This window comes from Desmodus rotundus, chromosome 3 (assembly GCF_022682495.2).
Source record: "Desmodus rotundus isolate HL8 chromosome 3, HLdesRot8A.1, whole genome shotgun sequence".
Lineage (NCBI taxonomy): Eukaryota > Metazoa > Chordata > Mammalia > Chiroptera > Phyllostomidae > Desmodus > Desmodus rotundus.
This window is the reverse complement of record NC_071389.1, coordinates 41169674-41195130: the sequence shown is the minus strand read 5'-3', so window position 1 is coordinate 41195130 and position 25457 is coordinate 41169674. Positions and strand designations below refer to the sequence as shown.

Sequence of the window (25457 nt, the reverse complement as noted above, 5' to 3'; positions counted from 1 at the left end):
GTGCTGAAGGGTTTGCACTGACAGAGACAGACCAGAAAATCACCTGCTCAGATCACAGAGAAGCGAGAAGGCCCAGCCAGGTTCAGGGTGATGGGCTCCCTAGTGGCTGCCTTCTGGAGGGCGCTCAATCCCAGCACTTTCTTGCTGGGTGCAGTCGTCTTCCTGGTCCTTGCAAACTTCTTCAAAAGACGAAGGCTCCCAAAGAACTACCCGGCAGGGCCCAGGAGTGTGCCTTTCTTTGGGAACTCCTTCCTACTGGGTTTTAAGCAGCCGCATCTGTCCCTGCAGAAGGTAGGAGCAGGCTCTGGTGCTGGACCCGGAGTTCTGACTATGACCTGCAGGCGGAGGGCCATTCCGGGGACTGAGGGAGGGAGGGTGGGGGGCTCTGCTGCTAATGCCAGTCCTCTGGCAAAACCGAGTTGGAGCTTCATTTTCCTCAACTGGCAGGATCCCACCTGCCCTTCCTAGGGATGAAATATTGTTAACTGTTTACCATTGTATGCTAGGCAGATTCCAGTCTTCAACTCATTTAACGGTGTCTTGTTAAATGTTATCAGAACATCGTATTGTAATATGATGACCTTGTCCTCTTTAATATTGGTATCCTTGTGGGGGAAAAGCTGCACTTTCCCTTTCATGGTCCATTTCCCACGTGTAAAATAGCAATACCACCTAAATCCACACCACTTTTCAACTGAACTGCTCCCACCATGCCCATGACTGAGCGCCTTGTGTTCTGCAGTCACCTGTCTCCGAGTAATCATGCAATACGCTAAACTGTCTTTCCTCTGCTTGGATTTTCTTAGCGCTCCAGGATGCTTCTCCTTAGCAGGTTCAGTCTCCATTGGAAGCCACTTGGAACCCTTAGGACCTCTTTCCCCTCCTTTACAGTAATCTCCCATCAGGGCTCCCTAACTGGGGCCACTCTGAAATCCTTAAAATTTTCTCCAGCATCTAACACTTGCTCAACAATCCTCAACTGGTTTTCTGCCTCTCAACACAGTTTCCTTGCTGAGAGGCAACACTGTGGTAGGTGGTTTTGGAAGAAGAAATAAAACAGTGCAGGGTCAATAGTAACATGACTCAGAGTAGATATGCAAGAAGATTAGATCCCCTAGGAATGCCTGGAGCACTATAAGCATCTGCCTATATACTCAAGTCCTGATAGGGAAGGTTTTATCCGTTTCTGGGAGGAACACCCACCTAGTAACACTAACAGCATTAGTCACCGAATTTTAAAGCTAGGCTCCTAAATCTGTAGCCTACTTGAAGAAATGTATTGTTTAATTTCCAAGAATTGGGAAGTTTTCCAGTTTTCTTTTGGCTAATGATTTCCATTTTGATTCCATTATGGTCAGAGAACATAATTTGTATAATTTCAAGTTTTAAAAATATGTTAAGGTTGGCTTTATGACTCCAGATCCAGTCTCAAGCATGCTTGGAGAGAAAAAAAAAAACATGCTGGTTATACGTGGATTTCCAAGTGTGCATTACGTCCAAGCCCCTAATCCTGCCGTTCTTCAAGGGTCAGCTGTATTCTGCTGTTTTTGGGCAGAGTGTTTAATATGTCCATTAGATTTGTATTGCTTGACTGTGTTGTTTAATTCTATACCCTTTCTCACATTTTATCTCTTGGTTCTACAAGTTACTAGGAGAGTCATGTCGAAATCTCCAACTCTAATTACAGCTTTGTCTATTTCTCTCTTTATTTTCCCTTTATGTATTTGGCAGCTTGATTACTTGGTGAATAAAGGTTATATTTGTCATGTTATCTTGGCCAACTGACTCATAAATTATTAGATAACAGCCTTCTTCATCCCTGGTGATTTTTTTTGCCTGGACTTTGCTTTCTCTGATATAATATAATCAATGCAGCTCTTTTTTTTATCACTATTTGCATGGTGTATGGTTCTCTACTTTTTCACTTTTATCCTACTTATATCATTACATTTGGAATGAATTTCTTATAGACACCATATACGTGGGTCATCTTTTTATTTTGTCAGTCTCTTTGAATTGCTGAATTTAAGTAATTTATATTTAATGTAATTATTGATATGTTGAAACAAGTGTGCCATTTGATTTTTTTCTATGTTTCTTGTTTTTTATTCCTATTTCTTCTTTTCTGTCTTCCAGTGGGTCACTTGAACATTTTTTTAAGATTCTATTTTATTTTAGTGATTTGAGTATATGTCTCTGTATTTTGTTTTAAGTGGTTGCTCTAGAGATTGCAATTTGTGTACTTAGCTTATTGCAGGGTCGTAGTCTCCACATTTTACCACTTCAAGGGAATAGGGATAACTTGTGACAGTTTAGGTCTGCCTAGCCTCCCTGTTTTATAATATAAATGTCTTAAATACTACCTCTATATCCATTGAGGACCACATCAGACAATATTATAATTTTGCTTTTAACTGTGAAACAGTTTTTTTTAATTCAAGAGGAATATTTTCTTATGTTTTGCCATTTGTTTATCCTTTTCTGTTGCTCTTTGTCCATTCCCAGTGTTCTAAGTGTTCTACCATTACTATTCCTTGTATCTCAAGGACTTCCTTTAATCATTCTTTTAGAGCTGGTTTGCTAGCAAAACACTTTCTTTCCTTTCATTCATCTAATAATGTATTTCACCTTTATTTCTGCAGTACACTTTCAAGGGATATAGGATGCTAGGTCTACAGTTTCTTTCATTCAACAATTTTAAGTGTTGTACTACCTATTTCAGGCTTCCATGTTTTCTGATGAGACATCTGCTATCATTTAAATTGTTGTATCCTATAAGCAATGAGTTGTTTTTCTCTGCCTGCTTTTCAGAACTTTTTATTTGTTTTTAGTTTCCAGAGATTTGATTATGATATCTCTGGGTCTTAAATTCTTTGTTTTGACTGGGTTCACTGAGACTCTGGAATCTGTAGGTTTCTCCAATATGAGAATTTTCAGCCATTATTTCCTCACATAATTTTTTCAACTCCACATGACTTTTTCTCTATTTCTGGGACTCTTGGACAGTGATGGCACAAACGTTAGATCTTTTGTTTTTCTAACACAGTTCCCTGACTCTGCGTTTTCTTTTCTGTTTTTTCCAAATTTTCTATTGACCTGTCTTCAATTTTGCTGATTCATCTGTTGTCACCCCTCAGCAACTGAGTTACTCTATTGAGTATTTTTTTTTTGGTTTAGATTATTGTATTTTTCACTTCTAAAGTTTCTCTTTGGTTTTTATGTGTATTTCCTTTTTCTTTGTTAAGAATTCTTATTTTTACATTTTGCAGAGTGTTTACATTTGTTTACCAAAACATTTATAACAGCGGTTTTAAAATCTTTATCCTATAATTGCAACACCTGTATCATCTCAGTCTTGGTGTGCACTCATTAAAGTTGAGATTTTCTGTATTCTTAATGAGGCGAATAATTTTGGACTACATCCTGGATATTTTGTGTATGATGTTATATGTTCTGGATACTATGTAAATCTTTTACTTTGGCAGGATTTCAATGGTTTTATGCACAGAATTTTGACTTTTGTGGATTGTGGTTCAAATGTCAGTTTAGGTTCTAATGCCCCTGCAGTGCTATTCTGGTCTTCCCCCTTCTCTTCAGGTCTCCACACAGTGTGTTGCTTATAAGAACCCCCACAGGACTCCATCCTCCATTTTCATCAGGCTAGAAAGAAGGGGCATAGGGACAATGAGGATGGCTAGGGTAGCCTCTTCCTTACTGTGGGGGAGATTGAAGTCAGAGATCTTCCCATATGTGCTCCATGGGGAGGGGTGCCTCCATATCTCTGTAGAAGAGTAGAAATCAGGAGTTCATGGGCCCCAGGGGACTGGTGAACACCTGAATCTGCACACGTAAGTTTTCATGTTTACGGGACTTTACTGGAGAGCAGATCCATGGCATACACTAAATTTTCAAAGGATTAAAGGACACAAAAGTTAAGAAGCACTGCTATCAAGTTTCATTTCTTATTTCCTTAAGTTTCTTTTTCTCTTTTGCTTTATTGGATAAAAATATTTTGTAACTATAAGAGCAATAGACACACTTTGAGATGGTTTGAAATACACTTTTGTGAATGAGAAAGAACCTTACCCCTCTTGCACCCACAACCCCAGCACACACCCACACACACTCACACATATACACACACTCACACAAACTCTCGGCAATACCTCCATGGGACTTTGGTCTGTGTCTTTTCATAGTCCTGTGTAATAAAAGTAAAGTGATACCCATTTGTAACACTTCATTTGGGTTTCTACATATCCATAAATTAAGAAGTTGAACTTTTGGATACAAAAAATGTTTAGAAAACATCAACATAAAAATTCAGAAAATACTACATAGATATTGGTGGAAAGGTGTTAAACCTCAGTAAAATACACAAAAGACTTTCCTTTTGTCTATTGGAATTATAGGCACATGCGTGCGCGCATGTGCACACACACTGCTCGCTGCTGGTGGGAGTTCAGAGGGGCGGGTCCTCCCGCCTACAGCTGCTGGGATTGAGAATTAGTGCTATCTTTCTTTTTATTCCATTTCTTTGTGTCTCTGTCCTGATGGTTCTGGAGTGTAAGTACAAAGAGCAAGTAGAGTCTCACTCAACTCCTCTATCACTCAACCTCCACTTGTAATTGCTCTTTGTTCTAAATATTTATTTTGCTCCACCTAATTAGTTAATTCTCATTTGAAATTTTTATCCCACATTTGAATTTCCTGTCTCTCAGTACTTTTATTTGCCCCTCATATAGCTCCTATGTTAATCTTTTCTCTATTTTTCTATGTTCTTTTTTGAATGTAAGCCTGTGTTAGCCTTCTCAACGATCTGATATTTAACCACATCCATTCCTTTACTCTCTATTTTTTAAATGACTTGTTTAATGTTATACATTAAAAAGTATGGCCTATCTTACAAAGTCTTCTGAAATTCCCTCTGAGTCGTACATTTATTTCCATGTACAGCAATAACACAATGACCAGCACGGTGTATTTAACAGTTGTTGGATATCACCAGGGTCTCAGGGGGTCCTTTGACCTACCCATGTTTACACAGCTCATCATACCATAAAAGTTTGTCATCCAGTAATCTTGGACTATTCATATGCAGGGGCATAGAACGAGTAGAGATAGAAATCTGAACAAATCCTTCAGTAAATACTAATGGAGTACAGACTCCCTTCCAAGTACAGGCTGAGAATCTAGGTTGTCATTTAGCATAATCTGAGATTTTCAGCTGTTGTAAAAACATCCTTATTGAATATGCTGAAGTAGTCAAGAAACCCTTCTTGTAAAGCCTAAGAAGTTTACCCCAGCATTCAACAAGATATCCCTGTAGTTTCTTAGAAGCAGACTAGCTTGAGATGGAATCTTGGCTCTGCCCTTTAGCAAGACAGGGTATGTTGTGCTAGAGATGAACAAAGACCGGTAGAAGATTCTGGCCCAAAAGAACAATGGAAGGACTTAGTTCAGTCTTGATTTTTTAAATTTATTTTTTATTGCATTTTCCCATTACTATATATCCCCCTTATGCCCTCTTCCACCTCCACTCATCCCCCTCCTCCCCAATCACCACACTGCTGTCCATGTCCAAGTGTCCTTTTTCATTTTTTTGATTCCTCTACCCGCTAACCCGCACCCCCAAAGCTGTTAGCCTGCCCTTTATCTATGAGTCTGTCTCTATTTTGTTTGTTAATTCAGTTTGTTCATTTGATGCCACATATGAGTGAAATCATATGGTATTTGACTTTCTCTGACTGGCTTATTTCACTTAGCATAATATTCTCTAGGTCCATCCATGCCGTTGCAAAGGGTAGAGTTTTCTTCCTTTATGAGGCTGAGTAGCATGTCTCTTTGTAAATATATTGTGGGAGAAGGGTAGTGGAATGTGACCAAATGCATTGCACTTGCTCCATGGGTGTGATGGGGTCTAGGGAAATAACGGACACATGGGGGAGCACCAGTGCACAGACATCATGGAGAAGAGGGCCCAGAAACCTAGAGGAAACAGACCCCTTCTATTAGATCCCCTGTCTGCACCTAGACAGGGGACCAGCAGACCAGAGGCAGGGGCAGGCTTTACCAAGAGTCCTCTCTTGAATAGGCTGGTCAGGAAAGACTCTGATGGGTGACCGTTCCCTATCATGTAACCCATCTTCTACATACCTGCACCTTTGTGCATTCTCATGACACAGCCACACACTCTTCCATTCTCCCCTCTGCCCCTCTGTCACTCTCACTTTCACTCTCTGACTCTCACTAAACTCTAAGGACCCCACTCAACTCTAAGTCCTGGCATCACCTCAGATGTTCTTTTCCTTGAATCTGACACAATGCCTGCTAAATCCTTCCACCACTCAATAGCTTTGTCACTTTGGCTACATTACTTTAGCTATGACTTGTTTTCATTTTCTGAAAGGCAAGGGAAATCATTACTACTGTAGGGTATTGTGAGATTAAATTAGATAAAACTTGAAAGATGCTTAACGTGGTACCCAGTGGCTGGGTCCATCTGCGACCAGGAGTGGCTTCCTCCCTCACATCCCTGAGCTCTGGTGCTCACTGTCACCACAGGGCACATTCATTCCTCAGAGACTCAAGCAGCTGTGCACCAGATACCAGAAAACAAAGTTCCTTTCACATTGCCTCTCCCATTCTTCCTCACAGAACCATTGATGGAGGAGTCATATTCTGCCTTTTAAAGCTGGGGAGCTGGGGCTCAAAAAAATGAGGCAATTTTCTCAAGAGCCCACATCCAGTGATATATAGAGCTATGATTCACTCACAGCTCCAAGCTAGAGTGCTTTTCCTCATGCCTGCGCCACACCCTGGAATGAATTTCCTGTCTTCCAGAGCACATGTTGAGAAAGGGGACTTCTCTTTTGTTTAAACAGATATGATTCAGTAAGAAATCTGTGCTTGCTACTCCTGACTTACACTACACAGGTGTCAGCCTTCTTTGGTGAGCCACATGTGCTGAATTCTCTGTTCACTACACTCTCAGATGCTTGGGGTTAGAGACCTTGTTTATTTTATTATAGTTATATCTTCGTAACTCATTTTCAGGACAGTGGAAGATGCTCACTGAATTCATATAGGTTGAATATATGAAAAAATGTTTTATAAGGTATGTACATGTCCTATAGTGAATTAAATCCAAGTCTAGTTGAGAAGAGGAGGAGAATAAAAGAGGTAGAAACGTTCTTGTCAGCTGAAAGAGGGCACATGCCCATGCTCTCAATTCAAGTCCTCCAGCTACACACCCTTCCTTCTTTCTTGGACATGCAAAGATGTGAATATTCACACCTACTATTTATTTTTCAGTATGTGAAGAAATATGGGAATGTTTTCAGCATGAAGTTTGGTAACTTGCCTACAGTTGTTGTAACTGGATTGCCCCTAATCAAAGAGGCCCTTGTCCACCAGGGTCACAAGTTTGTCGAACGCCCCGTATCCCCCATTCGAGAACGGATGGTTAAGAAAAATGGTAAGGTTTTGACCAATGTCAGATGTGTATGTTTAATAATTCTAAGGTCTATTAATGGTGCCTCGGTGACTAGACCTCTCCAGCACACCCTAGAAACCACGCCCATTATAAAATTTCTGCCTTTAGTGGAAGCTTGATGCTCTCATTTCCCTACAAAGGCTCCCTCTCTGAGTATTGCACTGGGTCAGCCCTAATGTCAGGGATTTAGAATAAACTGTGTCTCCTGCATGAACTCACTGTGAGCGCTTTGATAAACAAGTGGCCAGGCTTTGATAAACAATGCAGCATTCCGTGATGCACTGCAAGAGCCAATACACTGTCTCCTTCTGGTCTCCCAGTGCAGATTCTTCCACTAGGATCGGGGACATGAATCTGCTTCCTTCCTCTGGTTTTGTCATTTCTTCTCCTTGACTGTAGGTCCTTATGCTTTATCATTAAGGCTGTGTCCACAGGCTATTTGAAGCCTTCCAGTGTACATTTAAACAGTTTGGCATGAATAGTTTACATTATCATTGAATAAACTTAAACATTTAAAAATCTAAACGAAAAACTCAAATTTATTACTCTACCAAAGCATGATTTTATCAGATGCTTCCCGTTCCTCTTTGAAATATTTTATCTATTAACTCTACATCCATCTACTCTATTATTTGCAGTATGAAGCACAGTGCTAAGCACCAGCAATAAAACAATGTGTGGGAGAGAAATAAATCCATGTTCTTATGTAAGTCAAGTTCTATTCAGAGAGAAAGACTATATTATCCAACTGTAATAATTTAAAGCCTATTTGTAGATATGTGCAGAATACACTTATCAGGATTATCTAATCTAGTCCTGGGATTCAGGAAAAACTAATATAAGTGACAATTAATTTAATCAAGTAAAGAAGCAATCAAGTAAAGTGGCAGACGGAATAGAATATAAAAAGTCCCTGAGGTGAGAAGAAGCACAGTGAACTTGAAGAAATGAATAAGTGGCTGATGTGGCAAGAAATAAAATGGAATAATTAAATGGATATGAAGCTGCAGAGCTTGGCCAGGAATACTTTATGCAAGTTCCTGATAAGAATTTTGGGTTTTATCCTAATAACAAAGAAGCTCTTAAATGGTTTTCAGTAGAGAAAGGAATCATCATGTAGACATTGTACATTTTAAAAACTTGTTTTGGTTGCAATGTAGTGACTGAAATAAAGGAAGCAAGAGTCTGTTGCAGCATTTTAGGTTAGAGAAGGTGATAGCTTGGACTAGGAAGGTAGCAAGACAGGGCAGTACACTAGGTTAAACTGGGACAGTGGCAGTGAACATACATGGACTTAATATATTCAGGAGGTAAAGCCAGTAGGACATGATGACCTAGAAGAAAGGGGAATAGAGGGAGAATGAAGTGTTTAGGTAGACATCTGAACAGGTATATGGATATAAAGAAAGGACATTTGGAGGACAAGGTTAGTTTGGCTTGGTTGGGGAGTTGTACAGAGAAAAGCATAAACTCCATCATGGATATGCTGAGTTTGAAATGCCTTTAAAGTTGGTAAAGTCAAGCAGACAGTGGTATATCTGTGTCTGGAGCTCAGACATAGAAATAGAAGGTACTATCAATAGATGTTATTTAAATGTTTAGGTGTGAGATTTTCCAGAAATGGAGTAAAGTGTAAGAAGAGAAGATCTTATCTCAAAGAACTCCATCATTCCAGAATTGGGTAGAAGATGAACTAGCCAGAAATATGGGACTTTCTCTGCTTTCAGGGGATTGGAAAAAATAATCTGGGAAGTGTAGTGTCCTGAACACCATTGGAAAAGAGTGTTTCAAGAAAAAAGTGTCTCATGTTGCTGAAAAGGCAAGTAAGATGAGGTTAAAAGTAACCCTGGATTTGACAGCAAGGAGGGCCATTCCACTGAGAGAGTAGAGCCAAAGTCAGACATTAAAAGGAGTTGAAGAGTCCTCTGGAAGTGAAGAATGAAAGGAGTGTGGCCTTCCCCATGTTACACGAGAAGTGATGGTCTGTTGAACACACCCAGATGCTGTCTTTTCCTTTGCCTGTGCGGGATATTCACCCCTCTGCTTTCTTCAGTCATTTCTTCATTTATGAAGGTTCAGCTGAGATGGGACCTCTCCTATAAGACTCATTAAAGCCTCGCCTCTTTACAAATATGGATTTTCTTACCTATGGGCACATTCTCAGTGTGTAGCACAACATCAATCCTTAAATATGACTATGTGACGAGTAATGAAGGCATGGGCTTTGCAGTCAGGTACACGTGAAATTGAATGCCTGCTCAGCTGCTTACTAATCCTGTGTGTCTTTGCAAACTTTACTTTATCCCTTGTGCCTCAGGTTCTTCATCTGCAAAATTGGAAAGGGGTTGATCATTGTATTTACCTCCCAGAGTTTCAGTGCGTACTAAAGTACATAATGCATAAAAACTACCAGCGTGCCTGTTATTGCCACCAACCAGTACATGCAAGCACTTCTATTCTTGCTCTGGGATGATTGCTCTGAATACTGTTCAACTGCCTAATGGCCTTTCCCTTTCTACAGTCTCACACAAATTCCCATAACCTATGTTGGCTTTCTTTTCATAATGCTGGCTCTCTTTTTTTCAGGACTGATCATGTCCAATGGCCAGATATGGAAGGAGCAAAGAAGGTTCACCCTGACAACACTAAGGAACTTTGGTTTAGGAAAGAAGAGCTTAGATGAGCGCATACAGGAGGAGGTCTATCACCTTGCCCTGGCAATGGAGGAGGAGAATGGTGAGTGTCCTCCTCTAGGACAGGTGCAGGAGACTGTGGCCCTGTCATTCACTGAACAGATACTAATTCAGTAGTTACATGCCTGTCCTGTGCCCAGCACTATGTTGGGCTCTGTGATATAACTGAACACCTAACTGTGGCCCTGCCCTCATGGAGCTCTAGAATTAAGCACAAGAAGGGCATTAAAGACATCATTGATTTTAAACCCTGGTCACCAGTTTGACTTCCTAGGCACTAAGTGAGTATTTGCTGTATGTCCGACACAGGCTAGGGTGCTGTGGCCAGAGTCTCAGGTGTGTTTTTGTCCTCAGGATGTCATATGTCATGTAGACTCTCAGTAGAAAACAGAAGCAAACCAATCTAAAGGATCTACCCTTTCTTCCACCTCCAGGACAGCCTTTTAACCCTCACTTCAAGATCAACAATGCAATCTCCAATGTTATTTGCTCCATCACCTTTGGGGAGCGCTTTGAGTACCAGGATGATCAGTTTCAGGAAATGCTGAAGTTGACAGATGAGGTCGTACGTCTACAGGCGTCAGTGTGGTCCCAGGTAAGGGTTTCTCTTTTCATTTCTTGGTTAAAGATGCTGGGGCTGATGTCAGGCGCAGGATTTTTTTTTAAGCTACAGTATAACCCTTTAAAATTGAGCTCAACACAAACTTATTTGAAATCAACCTGTGTCTATAGCATTGTAGATAACATAAGTAAATATTTACTATGTGCAAAGAACATTTTTAACATTCATGTGAAGCAGTGAACTTCACATGCTGTATACCTGTACACTTACATTTTTTTGGTTAAAAAGGACAAGTGTGTCATTGCCTTTGAGTACCCCCATCCATGCCCCTCCCTAACCCAGCCATCTCAGACATCCTGTCTCAGAAGTTTTCTTCTGTGCTTGGCTTCCCCCTGGGCACCCTGTTTTGAGGTTCATTTGTATTAGTTGCTCTTTTTAAAAATTCTGCATAGTATTCCATTGTATGGATATGCCGCTGTTTGCTACTCTCTTCTCTATTGAGAGACACTTGGGTTATTTCCAGGCTTTAAATGTTATAAGTAAAGCTACCATAAACATTCTAGTACAATTGTTCATGTGAATACATCCATTCATTTCTCTGCCATATATAAACCTGAACATAAAAGATGCCAGGTTTCCAAAGCTGTTACCCTCTTTTCATGCCCATCAGCAGGGTATCATCAATTTCCTAATTTCATAGGGTAAAGGCATTTGGGGGGTCAAACTTCACCCCTTCCTTGGTGGGCCCTGCACTCCATTTTTGTCCTGGGGGCCTTTGAGTCTGTCAAAAATTTTGTGAAGCTTCTTGGTCTCTCAGCCACCATTTGGATTTGGAAGGCAGGTCTAGGTAAAAATCAGCGCCAAGTCTGGAGGTCACCTCTCTGGTATCTAGAAACAGGTTTATTTTTTTTTATTCCTGCCAAGCATCTTTGCCTGGAGCTCTGTGGATCCACCAAAATGGAGAAAGATGTTAGTGTGAGTCCTGGCACATGCAAAGGCCGTAATGAATGTGAGCTGTTATTTTTATTATTTTTGTCGAAGTTATTTTTGAATCCCTTGTTCTCACTTCCAGACATGGTAGTCCCCAACTCAGCAACTCCATTTTTGCTCTTCCTATTAAGACAGAACCCGGGAAGTCATGAGAGTTCAGGGTACGCAGCTGACTTTCCCCAGGAAAATGAAATTTCTAATGTGGGTTAACTAGGGACAGCAGAGTAGGGTTAATAACCATTTCTTAGAATCCCAAAATAGACCAGGCACTTCGATGGACATCTGCACATATTTTATCTGAGTTAATTTTCACAGCAATCTTTTAAAGATGAAATGAAGCATCATGGTGTGTGCAGGCAGGTAAGAGAATGTGTGAGCAAATCCACATACTGATGCACCAGTTCTGGGTTAGATGCTTAAGAGACTTTATGTCATTTGGCCACCAGCATAGCCCTGGGGCCCCATCAGCAACTAGTACAACTACGGAGCATCAAGTTACATCCTCCTCCTCCTCCTCATTATTATTATCACCAAAGTAGTAGAGCTAGAAAGCAACAGAGCTATTAGCCAAACCTACCTCATGTAGTAAGTCTAGGTGATTTTCCATTAAGCTATGCTATCTGTTTCCTACTAGGTTATTATTAGAGAAAATATATTCAAAACCAACTTTATATTTCATTAAAAATGAAATGCCTACATGGAGATTACCTTAGTGGGGGCAAACGAATACATATATATGTTTAACAAACATGCACACACATACATATATACATATATGTATATATGCATATGTATACATATTTTGTGATATATTTATATATATCACAAAAGAGTGTTAACTGCCATGAAGGAAAATAAGACAGAATAAGGGGATGGAAAGAGGGTGACCAGGGTGCTCTACCTATTGGATCACTAGGGGAGGCTGCTCCAGGTAGATGACATTTGAGCAGCACTTCAATGAAGGGAGGGGCTGGAGTTCCAGAGATTTCAAAGGAAGAGCCTTCCAGGCAGAAGAATTAGCAAATGCAAAGGCCTAAACAGAAACATCCTTGATGCCCTTACAGAGACCAGTGGGGCAGACAGGAGAAGGTAAGGTGGCGGAGAGTGGCAGGTGTGTGCAGGGACCCTCTATGTAGAGCTTTGATGCCTAGAGAAGCCTAGAGAATGATGTAGCAGTTCACCTGTGTGTCTTGGGGAGTCATTGAAGAACTGATAAACAAAAAGTGAAATGATCCTATTAAACCAGTTTTTATCAACATTTCTCATCTCATGGCACATGTAAACTAATTACTAAAATTCTGCAGTGCACCAAAATACATATTTTTGGCTGATCTGACAAAAATAGGTATAATTTTGATTCATTCACACTGGACAGCTATTGTGTTGGTTGCTGTCATGTTTTGTTTTCTATTTTACAATCTATGGAAAAAAGTTCCATGCCTCTGAGTAAATAATCAGGTATGCATGTTTTAAAAATTCTTGCAGCACACTGGTTGAAAATCACTGGATTCAACTGTTAAATGATCACTCTACAGTTTTGTGGAAAAGAGACTGGTAATAGGGTTAAGAATGGAATCAGAAAAACTATTAGAGGCTGTTACAGCATGCAGACAAGGGACAGTGGTTTGTTGGAGGAGACAAAGCAGTTGGGGTGGTGAGAAATGCTCTGAAACAATATATTTTGCATGGAGCCCTGAAATGCTTTGCTGGAAGGATAAAAAGAGGGATGAGAGAGAGAAGAACAGTCAAGGTCCGAGTGTAGGCAAACAAGCTCTAGAAGAGGAACACTTCTGCTGTCTTAAAAAGTAGGAGACTAGGACCATGACATCTCCGTCATTGTTTTGTTTTTCTCAATTAGCTCTATAATATCTTTCCACGGATAATGCACTTCGTTCCCGGACCCCACCAAGCACTCCTCAGCAAATGGGAGAAGCTGAAATTGTTTGTTTCTCATGTGATTGAAAAGCACAAGAGAGAGTGGAATCCTGATGAAACAAGAGATTTTATTGATGCATACCTCAAGGAAATGGAGAAGGTGAGAAAACCATAGCTGTTTCCTGTGCTTTGTTTTTGAAGAACAAATGGAGATGTACTAGGTTCCTGTGGACGCTGTAACAAATTAACTTAGTGGCGTACAACAGCACACATATGTTCTCTTCCAGCTCTGGAGGTCATAGGTCTGAAAGCAGTCTGAATGGGCTCAAGTCAAGGTGTTGGCAAGGCTGGCTCCTTTGAAGGCTCTAGGGGAGAAGTCATTTCCTTGACCCTTCTGGCTTCTAGAGTTTGCCTGTATTGCTTGCCTCATGGCCCTCTCCTTTACCTTCAAAGCCATCAGTGTAGCATCTTCACTACTAACATCCTTAAACCTTCCCCTTACAACACTCTTGCCTCCTGTGATTGGTTGGGCCCACTGGGATTCTCCAGATTATCTTTCCATATCAAGACCCTTAACCTAATCATATCCATGAAATCCCTTTTTCCACATAACATCTCCTGGTTCCAGAGATTAGACATGGGCATCTTTGTGACTCATGGTTGAACATACAACAGGGGAGTAAAAATAGAGGCAGGATTTCATAGAGTGTAAGAGCAGCATTAACTTGCTCTGGCTGGTGTAGATTGAGTGAGCTGGGAACCAAACGGTCGCCAGTTCCATTCCCAGTCAGGGCACTACCTGGGTTGCAGGGCCCCTCAGTAGGGGGCATGTGAAAGGCAACCACATGTAGATGTTTCTCTCCCTCTCCTTCGTTCTCCTTCCCTTCCCCTCTCCCTAAAAAGAAATCAATAAAATCTAAAAAAAAAAGAGAGTAATATTAACTTATAACTTAGGTTGGATGAAGCAATTAGAAGTAAAGATAGGGGTTCAGTGACATTTGGCTTGAGGCCTTGGGAATGCCAAAATTTCTGCCTTTTCTTCTTTTAGTCTCTACCTGCTACCCATACCTGAAGGACCTATGTAAAAAAGGAAAAGTAAGACTTGAGCCTCCAAGCTTTCTTTTATTATGACTTGGGCCTGTGCCCAATTACCTACCCCTCCCTGCTTCCCCAAGACAGAACACAAGGGAAGCTGAGCTGGACGCCAGAGTTTACCTTCAAGGCTCAAATGGGGTCCCGTATTGCCCACTGTTCAACATGGTAGGAAAGAAATAGGGAGGGGGAGCCAAGTTGGATGTGTGGTGTTTCAAACGGCACTCCTTCTGATGAATGTACTTCATCGCATTAGTTGTGTAATTTTTGACTATCCCATTATTTGTTCCTCCTGTGGCAGTTGGCAGAATGGTGGATTTCTTCCCATCCCCTTTCTTATTTCACCTTATTGGCAAGATATTAATAGAAACATTGATTTCTGCTCAGAGGAGGAGACTTCACTTGCTCTATGGTGTGCAGGCACGGGACTCACTTAAGAGGAATATTGACAAAATGAGGCTTTCGGAGGAAGGTGGTAATGATGATGGGCTGTCCTAAGGAATGATTGGTAGATTCAGAGAGTTTTCACCTACCAGAAAAACATTCAGTGAGATACAAAACTTGTTGTACATAGAATTAAATTATTCTTTCTAGTATCAGTATAAATATTGTTGAGTATCTGCTGTGTACCCTTTGCCTCTCATACGATTCCTAATGTCATCTTCAGAGGCGTGTTTTGTTATTTCTATTTTATAAAACAGGAAACTGAAGCACAGGCAGGTGAAGCAACTTGCCCTGTGTCACAGAAATAGTGAACGCTGTGGCTGATTTTGGAACCCAAGTCCATCTCCCCACTGTACAAATACCTTCTCTCTCCACTGTACTAATTGCTTCTCCCAAATTATAGGCACTAAAAACTAGTTTTGATTTTCATTCACCCAAACTAACAAAAGCTTGCAGCACTTGGGGAGGACCATGCTAACAATATTGCTGTAATGAGACTGTCTCCTGAGGACACCAAAGGGGAAAGCTGTTCCTCCGAGGGCCCCCTCCTCCCAGATGCTCTCCCTAGGATGAAGTCGCTCTGTACTGTGATAACTGAGAACCCTCTATATCCACTAATAAGCATGGTGCTTTCTAGCATGTGAGCAATGCTACTTCCAGTTTCCATGAGGAAAACCTCATCATAATCACCCTGGATCTCTTCTTGGCTGGCATGGAGACAACTGCAACGACGCTGCGCTGGGCTCTGCTTTATATGGCCTTCTACCCAGAAATCCAAGGTGAGCATGTCAGTGGTGTCCTGAGCCAGCACCCAGTGCTGCCTCCTGGAGCGTGCTGCCCCAAAGGTGGGAGCAGAAGATGGCATGGCAGACTGGAAAGATGGCTAGGATGGTCACGAGGCCACGTGGACTTGTGAATGGGCACATTCGGCAATTTTTCTGTCATGATTGTGATGGATCCCAGCAATACAAATATAACACAGAGTCCCTGCCCTCAGGAAACACAAAACTAGCAGGGAAAAAAGTGAAATTAATTGTTTTTGTGGTGAATTCCAGGAGAGAGTTACATCCTCACGTGAAATTTTGTTCTGGGGGGGGTGGATGTCAGACAATACAAAAGGAAAAAAAAAACAAAAGAAAGGAAGGAATGAAGGTGGGAGAGAGGGAGGGAGGAAGGGGGAGAAGGAAAAGAAACCTGGTCCTAGCCTTCCCTCCTTTGAAGCTCTGTCTTCCATTGCCCTGCAGATAATGTTCAAACTTCCCAGTTTGAGATATCAAGCCCTCTGATGTGCCTCTTACTTCCTGTCCAACCTCAGCTCCACCCACGCTGCATAGTGGTCATTGAATCACATGTCATTTTCTTTGCATTGTCATTGTTATGCTTCTGTGTCGTCGCACCAGCTCTTCCCTCTACAAGAATATGTTTCCTTTATTTTCTGCCTGGTAAGCCACTAGCTCTGCTTGAGGAATCTGCTAAACACTGCCTCTCTTCCGAGGTTTTCCAGTCCCATGGGAATGACTAGCACTCTTTCTCTCTGGAGATGACCTACTGCACCTCCATGCTGTGTTTATTGCACATCACATCCACATCTTCCTCCCAAACTGTAGTTCATTCGAGGACAGTGACTGTTGGAAACACTTTTCTTTCTCCAGGTCCCAGGAGAGAGATCAGATTTGTTATTGTACAGTTTTTTAAACTGTGGGTACCAGTTTATGAAAGGGATGTAACATGAATTTAGTGGATCAAAACCAATTTTTTTCCTAAAATAAAAATAGAAAAGATCAGAGAGCTTCCCATGTACTAAGGATGTGTGTATGCGAATATATACATCTCCTGAGCCACGATGCAGAATGCCTTTGCAACTGTGCATTACATTATGTTTTTTAAAGTTTAAAAGCTGCTTAGTTAGGATACAGACTTGGTCTCTATCATAGAGGCTCCAAAATAATAATGGCTGAAGATGACAGAAGTTCACACCCATGTTCATAGCAGCATCAGTCACAGTGTCCAGGAGGTGGCAACTGTGTCCAGCAATGCATGCCAGGATAAAGGAAATGTGGAGTGTAATGCAATATCACTCAGCCTTAAACAGGAAGGGAATTCTGACTCATGCTGAAACATGGATAAACCGCGAGGACATCACGCTAAGTTAAATAATCCAGTCACACAAAGGCAAATACTGTGTGATTCCACTGTGTGAGGTATCGAGAGTAGTCACATTCATAGAAACAGAAAGCAGAAGGGTACATGCTGGAGGCTGGGGAACTAAGGGAGAGGGGTGAGTTGTTGGTTAATCACCATACTTTCAGGTCTGCATTTAAAAACCTTCTGAGGATTGGTTGCATAACCATGTGACTATCCTTAACAATATTAGACTATACACTTAAAAAAAAGTTAAAGTGATAAATTTTATGTTATATGTATTTTATCAGCATTTAAAATGTTGTTCAATGAACAGAAAAGTAGGAAACAATAGAACTTCATTGCTCCCAGGTATAAACGTTGACCACACTCTGCAGAGCCCTTTGGGCTCCACCTCTCCAGTGTGGTGTTGCTGGGTTGTGTCTAAAACGATGCCCTCGCTGGCGCGGCAGATATTGCTCCCCACGAAGGCTGCTTCTCCACCACGGAGAAGGGACGAGGTGGAAGGGCACGGTCCAACTATTAAACATTCCTCCTACACACATTCCATTAGTCTGAACTTATCACGTGATCACTCTTAGTCAAATGGGGAATCTGGGAGATGGAGGATTTGCCCTGATAACCAATATCCAACTAAAATCCATATTGTAGAAAAAGGAAAAAAAACATATTGGGGGACAATTAGCAGTTTCTGTTATTATTTGGGTGCTCACCTCAAGCAGGTAATATAAATCTTAAATATCCCTAAGATGGAGGTAGATTCAGTCTCACTAATACAAAGAGGAAATTGAGGCTCAAAGAGTTTAAGTAACTGCGGCCGTAATTTCCTAGAGCAAAAATGTTCAACTAGAATTGATCCGTCCCACGGCCTGCTTTCCACTCTCCACCTACCACCTTGAGAAACAAGAGTCCATAGAGCCTGCTACAGTGGTCGGCACTTTGACACTAGGTACTCCATTCCTTAGCTCAACCAGGCTCAAGGGAAGTTATAGAATAATAGAACTTTCTCTTCTCTTCCAGAAAAAGTGCACGCTGAGATAGACAGAGTGCTTGGCCAGTCGCAGCAGGCCAGCATGGCTTCTCGGGAGCTCATGCCCTACACCAATGCCGTGGTCCATGAGGTGCAGAGAATGGGAAATGTCGTGCCCCTGAATGTGCCCAGGAAAGTGACAGTTGATACCACCTTGGCTGGACACTACCTACCCAAGGTAATTAGGGACTCCAGCCTCACATCTTCAAGCTCATCTTTTTAAATGACAGGAATCTGAAACTGAAAAGTGACATGGATTCTTGTCAGAGGGATTCACTTAAATGGGGAGCAGCATATATTATTCCTTTCAGTATTAATTATTTTCTTCATGTGTGGCCTTTAGAACATTAGTTCAACTAGATATTAAGAGTTATTATGGAGGGGAAGGCGGATTCCTAGGTCAAACATGTGTAAGCAAAGACTGGGTTTTCTTTGTTGTGGGATATCTGTGTTTTTACTGTAAAATGTGAATTATGAATCTTTGTGGAGGTATGGCAGGCAGCCATTTTAGCCAAACTTTGCCATGCAATTTTCTTCTTTGCCTTGGTAGAGCATCTTTCAGGACTAGGGACCTGCCATACTTACTATGGAAAATTCTCCTTCACAGTGCTGGGGTTATAGAATAGGAAAATGTGTAGGGACAACTGAGACCACCTGGGCCAACATCTAACATAATATTCCCACAGGTGTTGTTTCAGCTTTTACTTGCAGCCCCTTGGGAGGTGGGGGTGGGGGTGTCTTTCCCATGAGAGAACCCAAACCAAGTGTGCTCAATATTCAGTATCAGAAAAGAAGAGAAGGAACTAACACTTACTAAGCAGTAACTATGTCCCATGGAATACATAGGCTCTTTCAGAATGCTTAATCAGTTCTCAGTTTAAGTCTGTTATTTCTGTTATATAAATTGGGAAATCAGGGCTCAGTGATTCACTTGTGTAAGGTCTCTCAACTACAATGTGATGAGGATTGGGTTCAAAAACCAGATCTCTTCTGATATCCGGGCACACCTTTTTAATACTACATCGTGTTCTCCATCCAGGAGTTGTTTTACTTTGACCTTAAATGAGTCATCTTGGGATTGCTCTCAGTTCCTCCCGGTTCAATTCCTTGGTCTCACAAAGGAAATTCTCATCTCTGCCCTCCAGGTGTATGATCTCAGCAGACAGCTCTCCTGTGCCCCCTGGTGCCCTCTCTGCACACTGCACATTTACAGCTCCCTTGCTTTCTCACCACCTTGGTGGACCTCTGTGTGTCCATTCTGGTTGTCTGTGTACCTCTGCATGTGTCCTCCCTGGAGACAAGTTTAGAGCCAGAACCAGGAGGACTTACCCATTGTGCACGTTTTGGTCACTGTCCCTGCAGACCCAGGAAAAGCAGCCATACCTGTAGCTATTGCATTCACTGACCTTGCTGACACCATGTTGTAGGTGAAGGCTGAGGTCTAAATTAATTCATAGGTGCTGCTTGCATTGTTACAGCAATTCATTTAATCTCCAGGGAACTATCCCAGTCCTACCCCTGATTTTTAATGGGTCAACTTCAATAACCATCCTGAGAACTGAGAGACCTAAGTTACTACATATTGGAGGCTCGGAGCCATGGCTTCGACGTCATATAGGCCTCGACGTTCAAATCACGGCTCTACCTCCGTTCCTTATGTGACTCTGGGCATGTTATTCAACATCTCAGAGCTTCCTTTTCGTTATTTGTAAAATGCCTGAAACCTACCTCACAGGTGGAAGTAAAAGGAGGCCATGCATGTAAAACATTAATCTAGAGCTGAGTAGAGAAATTACTTAAAATAGCAGTTATTCTTAATTAAATCAACAAATGTTCATTAAGCACCAAAATGCTCAGGCCTGGGAAAATGACCCTGTGGAAAATAACCACACAAGTACATACTTAGAAACCACGATGACTGCCCCCCTGAAAACACTCTCAGGTTTCTGTAAACATGAAGGCTGACTAGAAAGGGGAGTGGAAGCAGGAGTGGTCCGAGGAGGCTTCCAAGGGAAGTGATGTTTGAGTGAGGACAGCAGAATAAGGGTGATTCTGAAGGGTTAACTCAGTGACAAAATGAGGAGGAAAGACGTTCAGATACTGTAAACAACATTTAAAAAGGTACAGCAGTGAGTGGGAACAGGGCTGTCTGAGAAGCTCAAAGAGGCCAATGTAATGGGAGTGCAGGCAGAGAGAGAGAGTGGCCCAGACAGGGGCCAGACAATGGATCTGTCACCTCAGAGTGATGGGAAGCTAATGAAGGGTTCTCTCAAGTTCGAGGTGTAGGTGGGTGGGTAGATGGGTATGACATGAATTAATCCTATATTCGAAGCTCACTCTGCTGTCAGAGTGTGGAGCAGATTGAAAGCGGAGAGGACAAGGGGCACAGTTAGCCAGCGGTTACAGGAGTATAGACAGTAAGGTGGTAGTAAAGAGCCTGGACAATGACAGCAGACGTCGGATGGAGGGGACAGAATCCAGAGAAATCTGCAGTAAAATCAACCAGCCTCCCTGAAGAATGACATGATGGCACAATGAGGGAAAGGAAGGCTTTAAGGAGGACCTTGGCTTCCTTGCCCTGTACTTGCATGGACAGTGGTTCCTTTTCCTGGGTGACCTGACCTCCTGTGCAGAGAATGGGAGACACAGGGGTGAATGGAACACCTTTCACCTTGCTAGCACTGCCATGGTTACCACTTTGGTGAGCAGCTGGGTTGATGTTGGTACAGTACTGACTGGCAAAGCTCTTACATCGCATGTCCTCTCTCAAGTCCTACACTGCCTTGTCCCTGTGGAGAACATCCATGCTCAGTCAAGAGGAGCCACACCTCCCTAGTAAATTCCCAGGAGGCATTTTCTGTCCATCATTGCAAGCTGTACCATGGCAAAGATTAGGGCCCTGGGTAGGTTGGAGGGGGATGGCTGGGCTCAGAAGATGGTGGGATTGGAAGGGTGAGGATATGGTCAGGCTCTGGCTTGGGAGCAGGGGACATGTCAGTGCTGCATAGGGGTGCTGCATAGGTGAAGCCTGTCCTGAGTCTTTGCTGCCTTCTCCAGGGCACCATGCTTTTCACCAACCTGACTGCACTGCACAGGGACCCCGCAGAGTGGACCACCCCTGACACATTCAATCCGGAGCATTTTCTGGAGAATGGACAGTTTAAGAAAAGGGAAGCCTTTCTGCCCTTCTCAATAGGTGAGTTTGAAAACAATGAGAGTGCCTGAATACAGAGTTCCTCTGTCAGCCCTTACCTGCTTTTTTCCCCATCATCCTTTGCTCTAGTTGGAATGTCTCCACACTCCACATAGCCCTGCCCAGCGTGACTCCCTGCTACTGTTGTTACACCTCAGAATCCCCAGGGCTGGCATTGCTTCAGGCTGCCCTCACTTCCTGAGCCCTTGCTTGCCTCTGATGGAGACTTCAGCTTCACTTTGTTCTGTCCCCCAGAACACAGGGGACAGAGACTCAGGCCTCACCTCTTGCTCACAAAACAGATGGACACTTGCCATCTCTATAGAGTTTGTAAATGTTTCAAGTTCTTTATAAGGGCTACCCACTCACATGGAACTGGAGCCAATTTTTAATATAATAAGGGGATGGGGAGGAAGAAGGAAAGGAGCTACTGCTTTGATCATTGTGGGCATCGGGAGAGACTCTGGATGCCATGGCTGGGTTGGATGGGACTCTACTGTATATGCACGCCCCTTTTGCCTCCTTAAATTTTAATGGTTCTGTATAAATCCAGGTAATCCATTTGCATGGTAAACAACTTGAATGGTGTAAAAGAGGGTGCTATGCCAACTCTCTCGTTTCCAAGGCAGCCAGTTCCAAAAGGGTGTTATAACATTGTAAAATGAATAACAAAAATTCTTAGTATGTTTCCTAGTGTTGAATTAGGTAATTTTCATGGATGATTTCAAGTGATTTCCCAGTTGCTTAGATCTTAACACATTCCCTGAGCTGTTATGTGCAACTAGTCAGCCCTGAGGATATGACAGTGAATGAAGTAGAAAAAACAACTGTTCCTGTTCTAGGTCAACTTACAAGGTTCATGTTACTGTCACCACTTTAGACATAATGAAACTGAGGCTTAGGGGGGTTAACTATGGCATCTTTTTATACTGTTCTTTTACACACTTTTTTTCCATTTTTGCATTGACTATGCATTACTTAGGGAGAAAATAAGTGATTGCACACACGAGAGAGAGTGTCGTAGTGACTACTGTGGGGTGTTGGAGCCCACCTGGGGTGAGAAGGGCATTTGCAAATGGGAGGGAACAGCGGCATCATAGACTGGGCATCAGAGCACAAGCACGATGAGGCGGGGTCTGCACAGCGTGGCCTTGGCACCTAAGGGAGAGAAGTTATGCACACAGGACGCTGCTCCAATAAGCAAACATACTGCGGATAATGGGAAGAAGTTACAAATAGGGGAAGGGAGATAACAGAGCGAACTCTGTAGTGTTGGACTGAAATCAGATGTCGATATGAACTCAGATTTCTGATAAATAGGTAGATATACAAGTAAATGACATAAACATGGATGTACATATTTACATATATACTCACACTATATACATACACAGGTTTCCCAGCTCCACCCACTGAGATGCCCTGGGAGCAACACTGCCTGATACCAACGAGCTCTTCCAATGCCCAGATCTTGGTTTCTGCATAATGTCATCCACTGAAAGGAACCAGGATTTCTGGTGAAAATTGTTGATTCCAGGCTGGGGGAGGAATATTTTATTGGTAAAATAAAATAAGCTGAACCAGGGAAACATTTTTGTGCCCCAAATTAAGAAAATACCAGCTCAAATGCTCATTTAGCGCCAAATCCCAAGTATTTTGAGGCCAAAACACTAATAACAGATTTTACCTCTTTGAATAAAAATAAGAATTTGTGAATTCACAAAACATGAATAAATGAGTGTATAAATAAAGTAGGGAGGAAAGGATGCATTTCCTTTAGTACAATGCTAACTAATAATGCACAAGGAATGATGGAACTTTAAAAATTCCTGATCGGGCAACCATTACAGTAATTAGTAATTTGGCCATGAAAGAGCAATGAAAACTATTTCATTGAAGATTGGTTTATTTACATAGGCTCAAAGTAGTATTTATAAGTTACAAACAGAAAAAGAATAATTTTACAGGGGAGAATTGCTAGACACCACTTTATGGTCACCAGTAATGGGACAGATCAAAGTCATGTCCCACCTGACTGAGTGCAAAGAGAACACAGCCTCACTTGGGTGATCAGGCCACCAGAAATGCCTGACCTCACAACCTGAACCGAATCATGAGCAACATGAGAGACATGTACCAAATAATGGGCCCGTCATTTTAGAAAGTGCCAAAGTCATGGACACTGAAAAGTCACTTCCTGATGCTAAACTGGATCCTTTACTAAATGAAGGACATTGTTGGGAGAATGACAAAACCTCTTCAGGTCTGCTCCAGACCTGAAGAGAAGACAGATGGTGGTGATTTTCTGATTTGGTGGTTATGAGGGATAATGTCCTTGTTTGAGGGAATTCACACTGAAGAGTTTGTGGGTAATGTAGGCAATTTTCTCTCAAATAACTCAGGAGAAACAAGTGTGTTGTATTATTCTTGCAAGTTTTCTATACATTTCTAATGACTTCAGAATAAAGGGCACAATGTGGAAAGTATCACAGAATAGAAGTGTAACACACGGAAAGCTATTTTAGTAATGCTACCACCCAAATGATTAACATGCATTAGTCTTTTAAATTGTATCCTTCTGGATATTTTTTTATAATGAGACAAGGTTACTGACAAGCTATTTTACAACTAGAATGTTTAATAGTATCCAGCAAATGTACTAAGATATTTTGTTTTACCCTCTATATTATTATTTGGATTCAGTGTGTAGCTCAGGCACTATATAAAACACAGTTTCCATGGTAAACACTCATTTCCACTAACGCCTAGAGAATTTAATTTGCCTTGAATCACATGTCTAGAAAGTGGGAGGAGTTGAATTGGATCTCTGTCCTCTGCCTCCACTTCTGGACTCACATACCCGGGCCTCAGATGTGGCCGAGACAAGGCCAAGTGTGAGAGTGGAGTAAAGGATCCAGCCTAGGGCCCACATTAGAAGCAAAGGCACTTTGGGGGAAGGACTGTCAGGCATCAGGACTGCTCAAGGAGGGGAGCTGAAGCAGTTCCCATGTAGAGGGCCATCCATGTCAGCAGGGTCCCCGACCATTAAGGAGGAAAATGTGATCTCAGGGACAGATGCCTTATACTTTAGAATCCCTGCTCGGACATTACTGGCTTATACTTTTGGATAGTACTGTTCTAAGGATTGAAAGAAATTAACTTTTTCCTGCTTTTGTCATTGTTGTTTGTTCATTGATTTTTTACAGCCTGCAGGCTAGACCTCCACTAGGTCAACCCAAGCCTCCCACTTCTATCATCACCTACACCCTGCACCTTCACCTGCCGGACACCTGAAGGCATTGCAATGAGTCCATACACATGTTTTCTGTGTTTTGCTTAAGGCCAGTGATGGTCAGATTACATAAGCCTCTGTAGAGGAAGCCCCAGGGCCTAGCAGGCCCTTCCTCTGTTGAGGTTTTGCAAGATGTAGGAGATTTCAATCGCTGCTGGGCACTGACATCAGCTGGAAACATAACTGGTCTTATGTTCTTGTCTTTCAGGAAAGCGGGCGTGCCTTGGAGAACAGCTGGCCAAGTCTGAGCTCTTTATTTTCTTTGCCACCCTTTTGCAAAAATTTACCTTTAAGCCTCCAGACAATGAGAAGCTGAGCCTGGAATTCAGAACCAGCCTCACCATCTCCCCAGTTGACTACCATATCTGTGCTGTTCCTCGGGCATGAAGGTGGTAGGGAAGGAGAAGCAAAAGGAAAGCAAGAAGAATGGGCATGTCCTCCAAAGGCTTGGCCACCTTCTCTGAACTGAGGGAGGATAGTGGAGGTGCCTTTGAGCAAAGAGTGTAAGCATTGGAATCAGAGAGAACTGGATTCCAATCCAGTTCTATCTCTTCCAGTGTAGCCTTAAGGAAATCATGTATCTCTAGAAAACACCCGCAATGATATTCCTAAAATAAAACCAATCACATCAGGCCTTGAACTTGCTAAA

The 25457-nt window shown here is 42.1% G+C and overlaps 1 protein-coding gene across 1 annotated transcript; it reads left to right on the top strand.

Annotated features, from left to right (window-relative positions):
- On the top strand, positions 1–25457 carry LOC112297490 (cytochrome P450 2J2). The gene is made up of 9 exons (XM_053921591.1): positions 1–291; positions 7315–7477; positions 10082–10231; positions 10623–10783; positions 13599–13775; positions 15789–15930; positions 18314–18501; positions 21381–21519; positions 25017–25457. Exons 1-9 carry the CDS (start codon positions 91–93, stop codon positions 25193–25195), a joined length of 1500 nt encoding a protein of 499 aa, XP_053777566.1. The 5' UTR covers positions 1–90; the 3' UTR covers positions 25196–25457.

Bases quoted from the DNA above. Each gene is read 5' to 3' on its own strand.
- LOC112297490 (XM_053921591.1), top strand. From the start codon at position 91: ATGGGCTCCCTAGTGGCTGCCTTCTGGAGGGCGCTCAATCCCAGCACT. The intron at 7,478-10,081 runs GTAAGGTTTTGA...TCTTTTTTTCAG, and splicing joins ACGGATGGTTAAGAAAAATG to GACTGATCATGTCCAATGGC. The intron at 13,776-15,788 runs GTGAGAAAACCA...GGTGCTTTCTAG, and splicing joins ACCTCAAGGAAATGGAGAAG to CATGTGAGCAATGCTACTTC.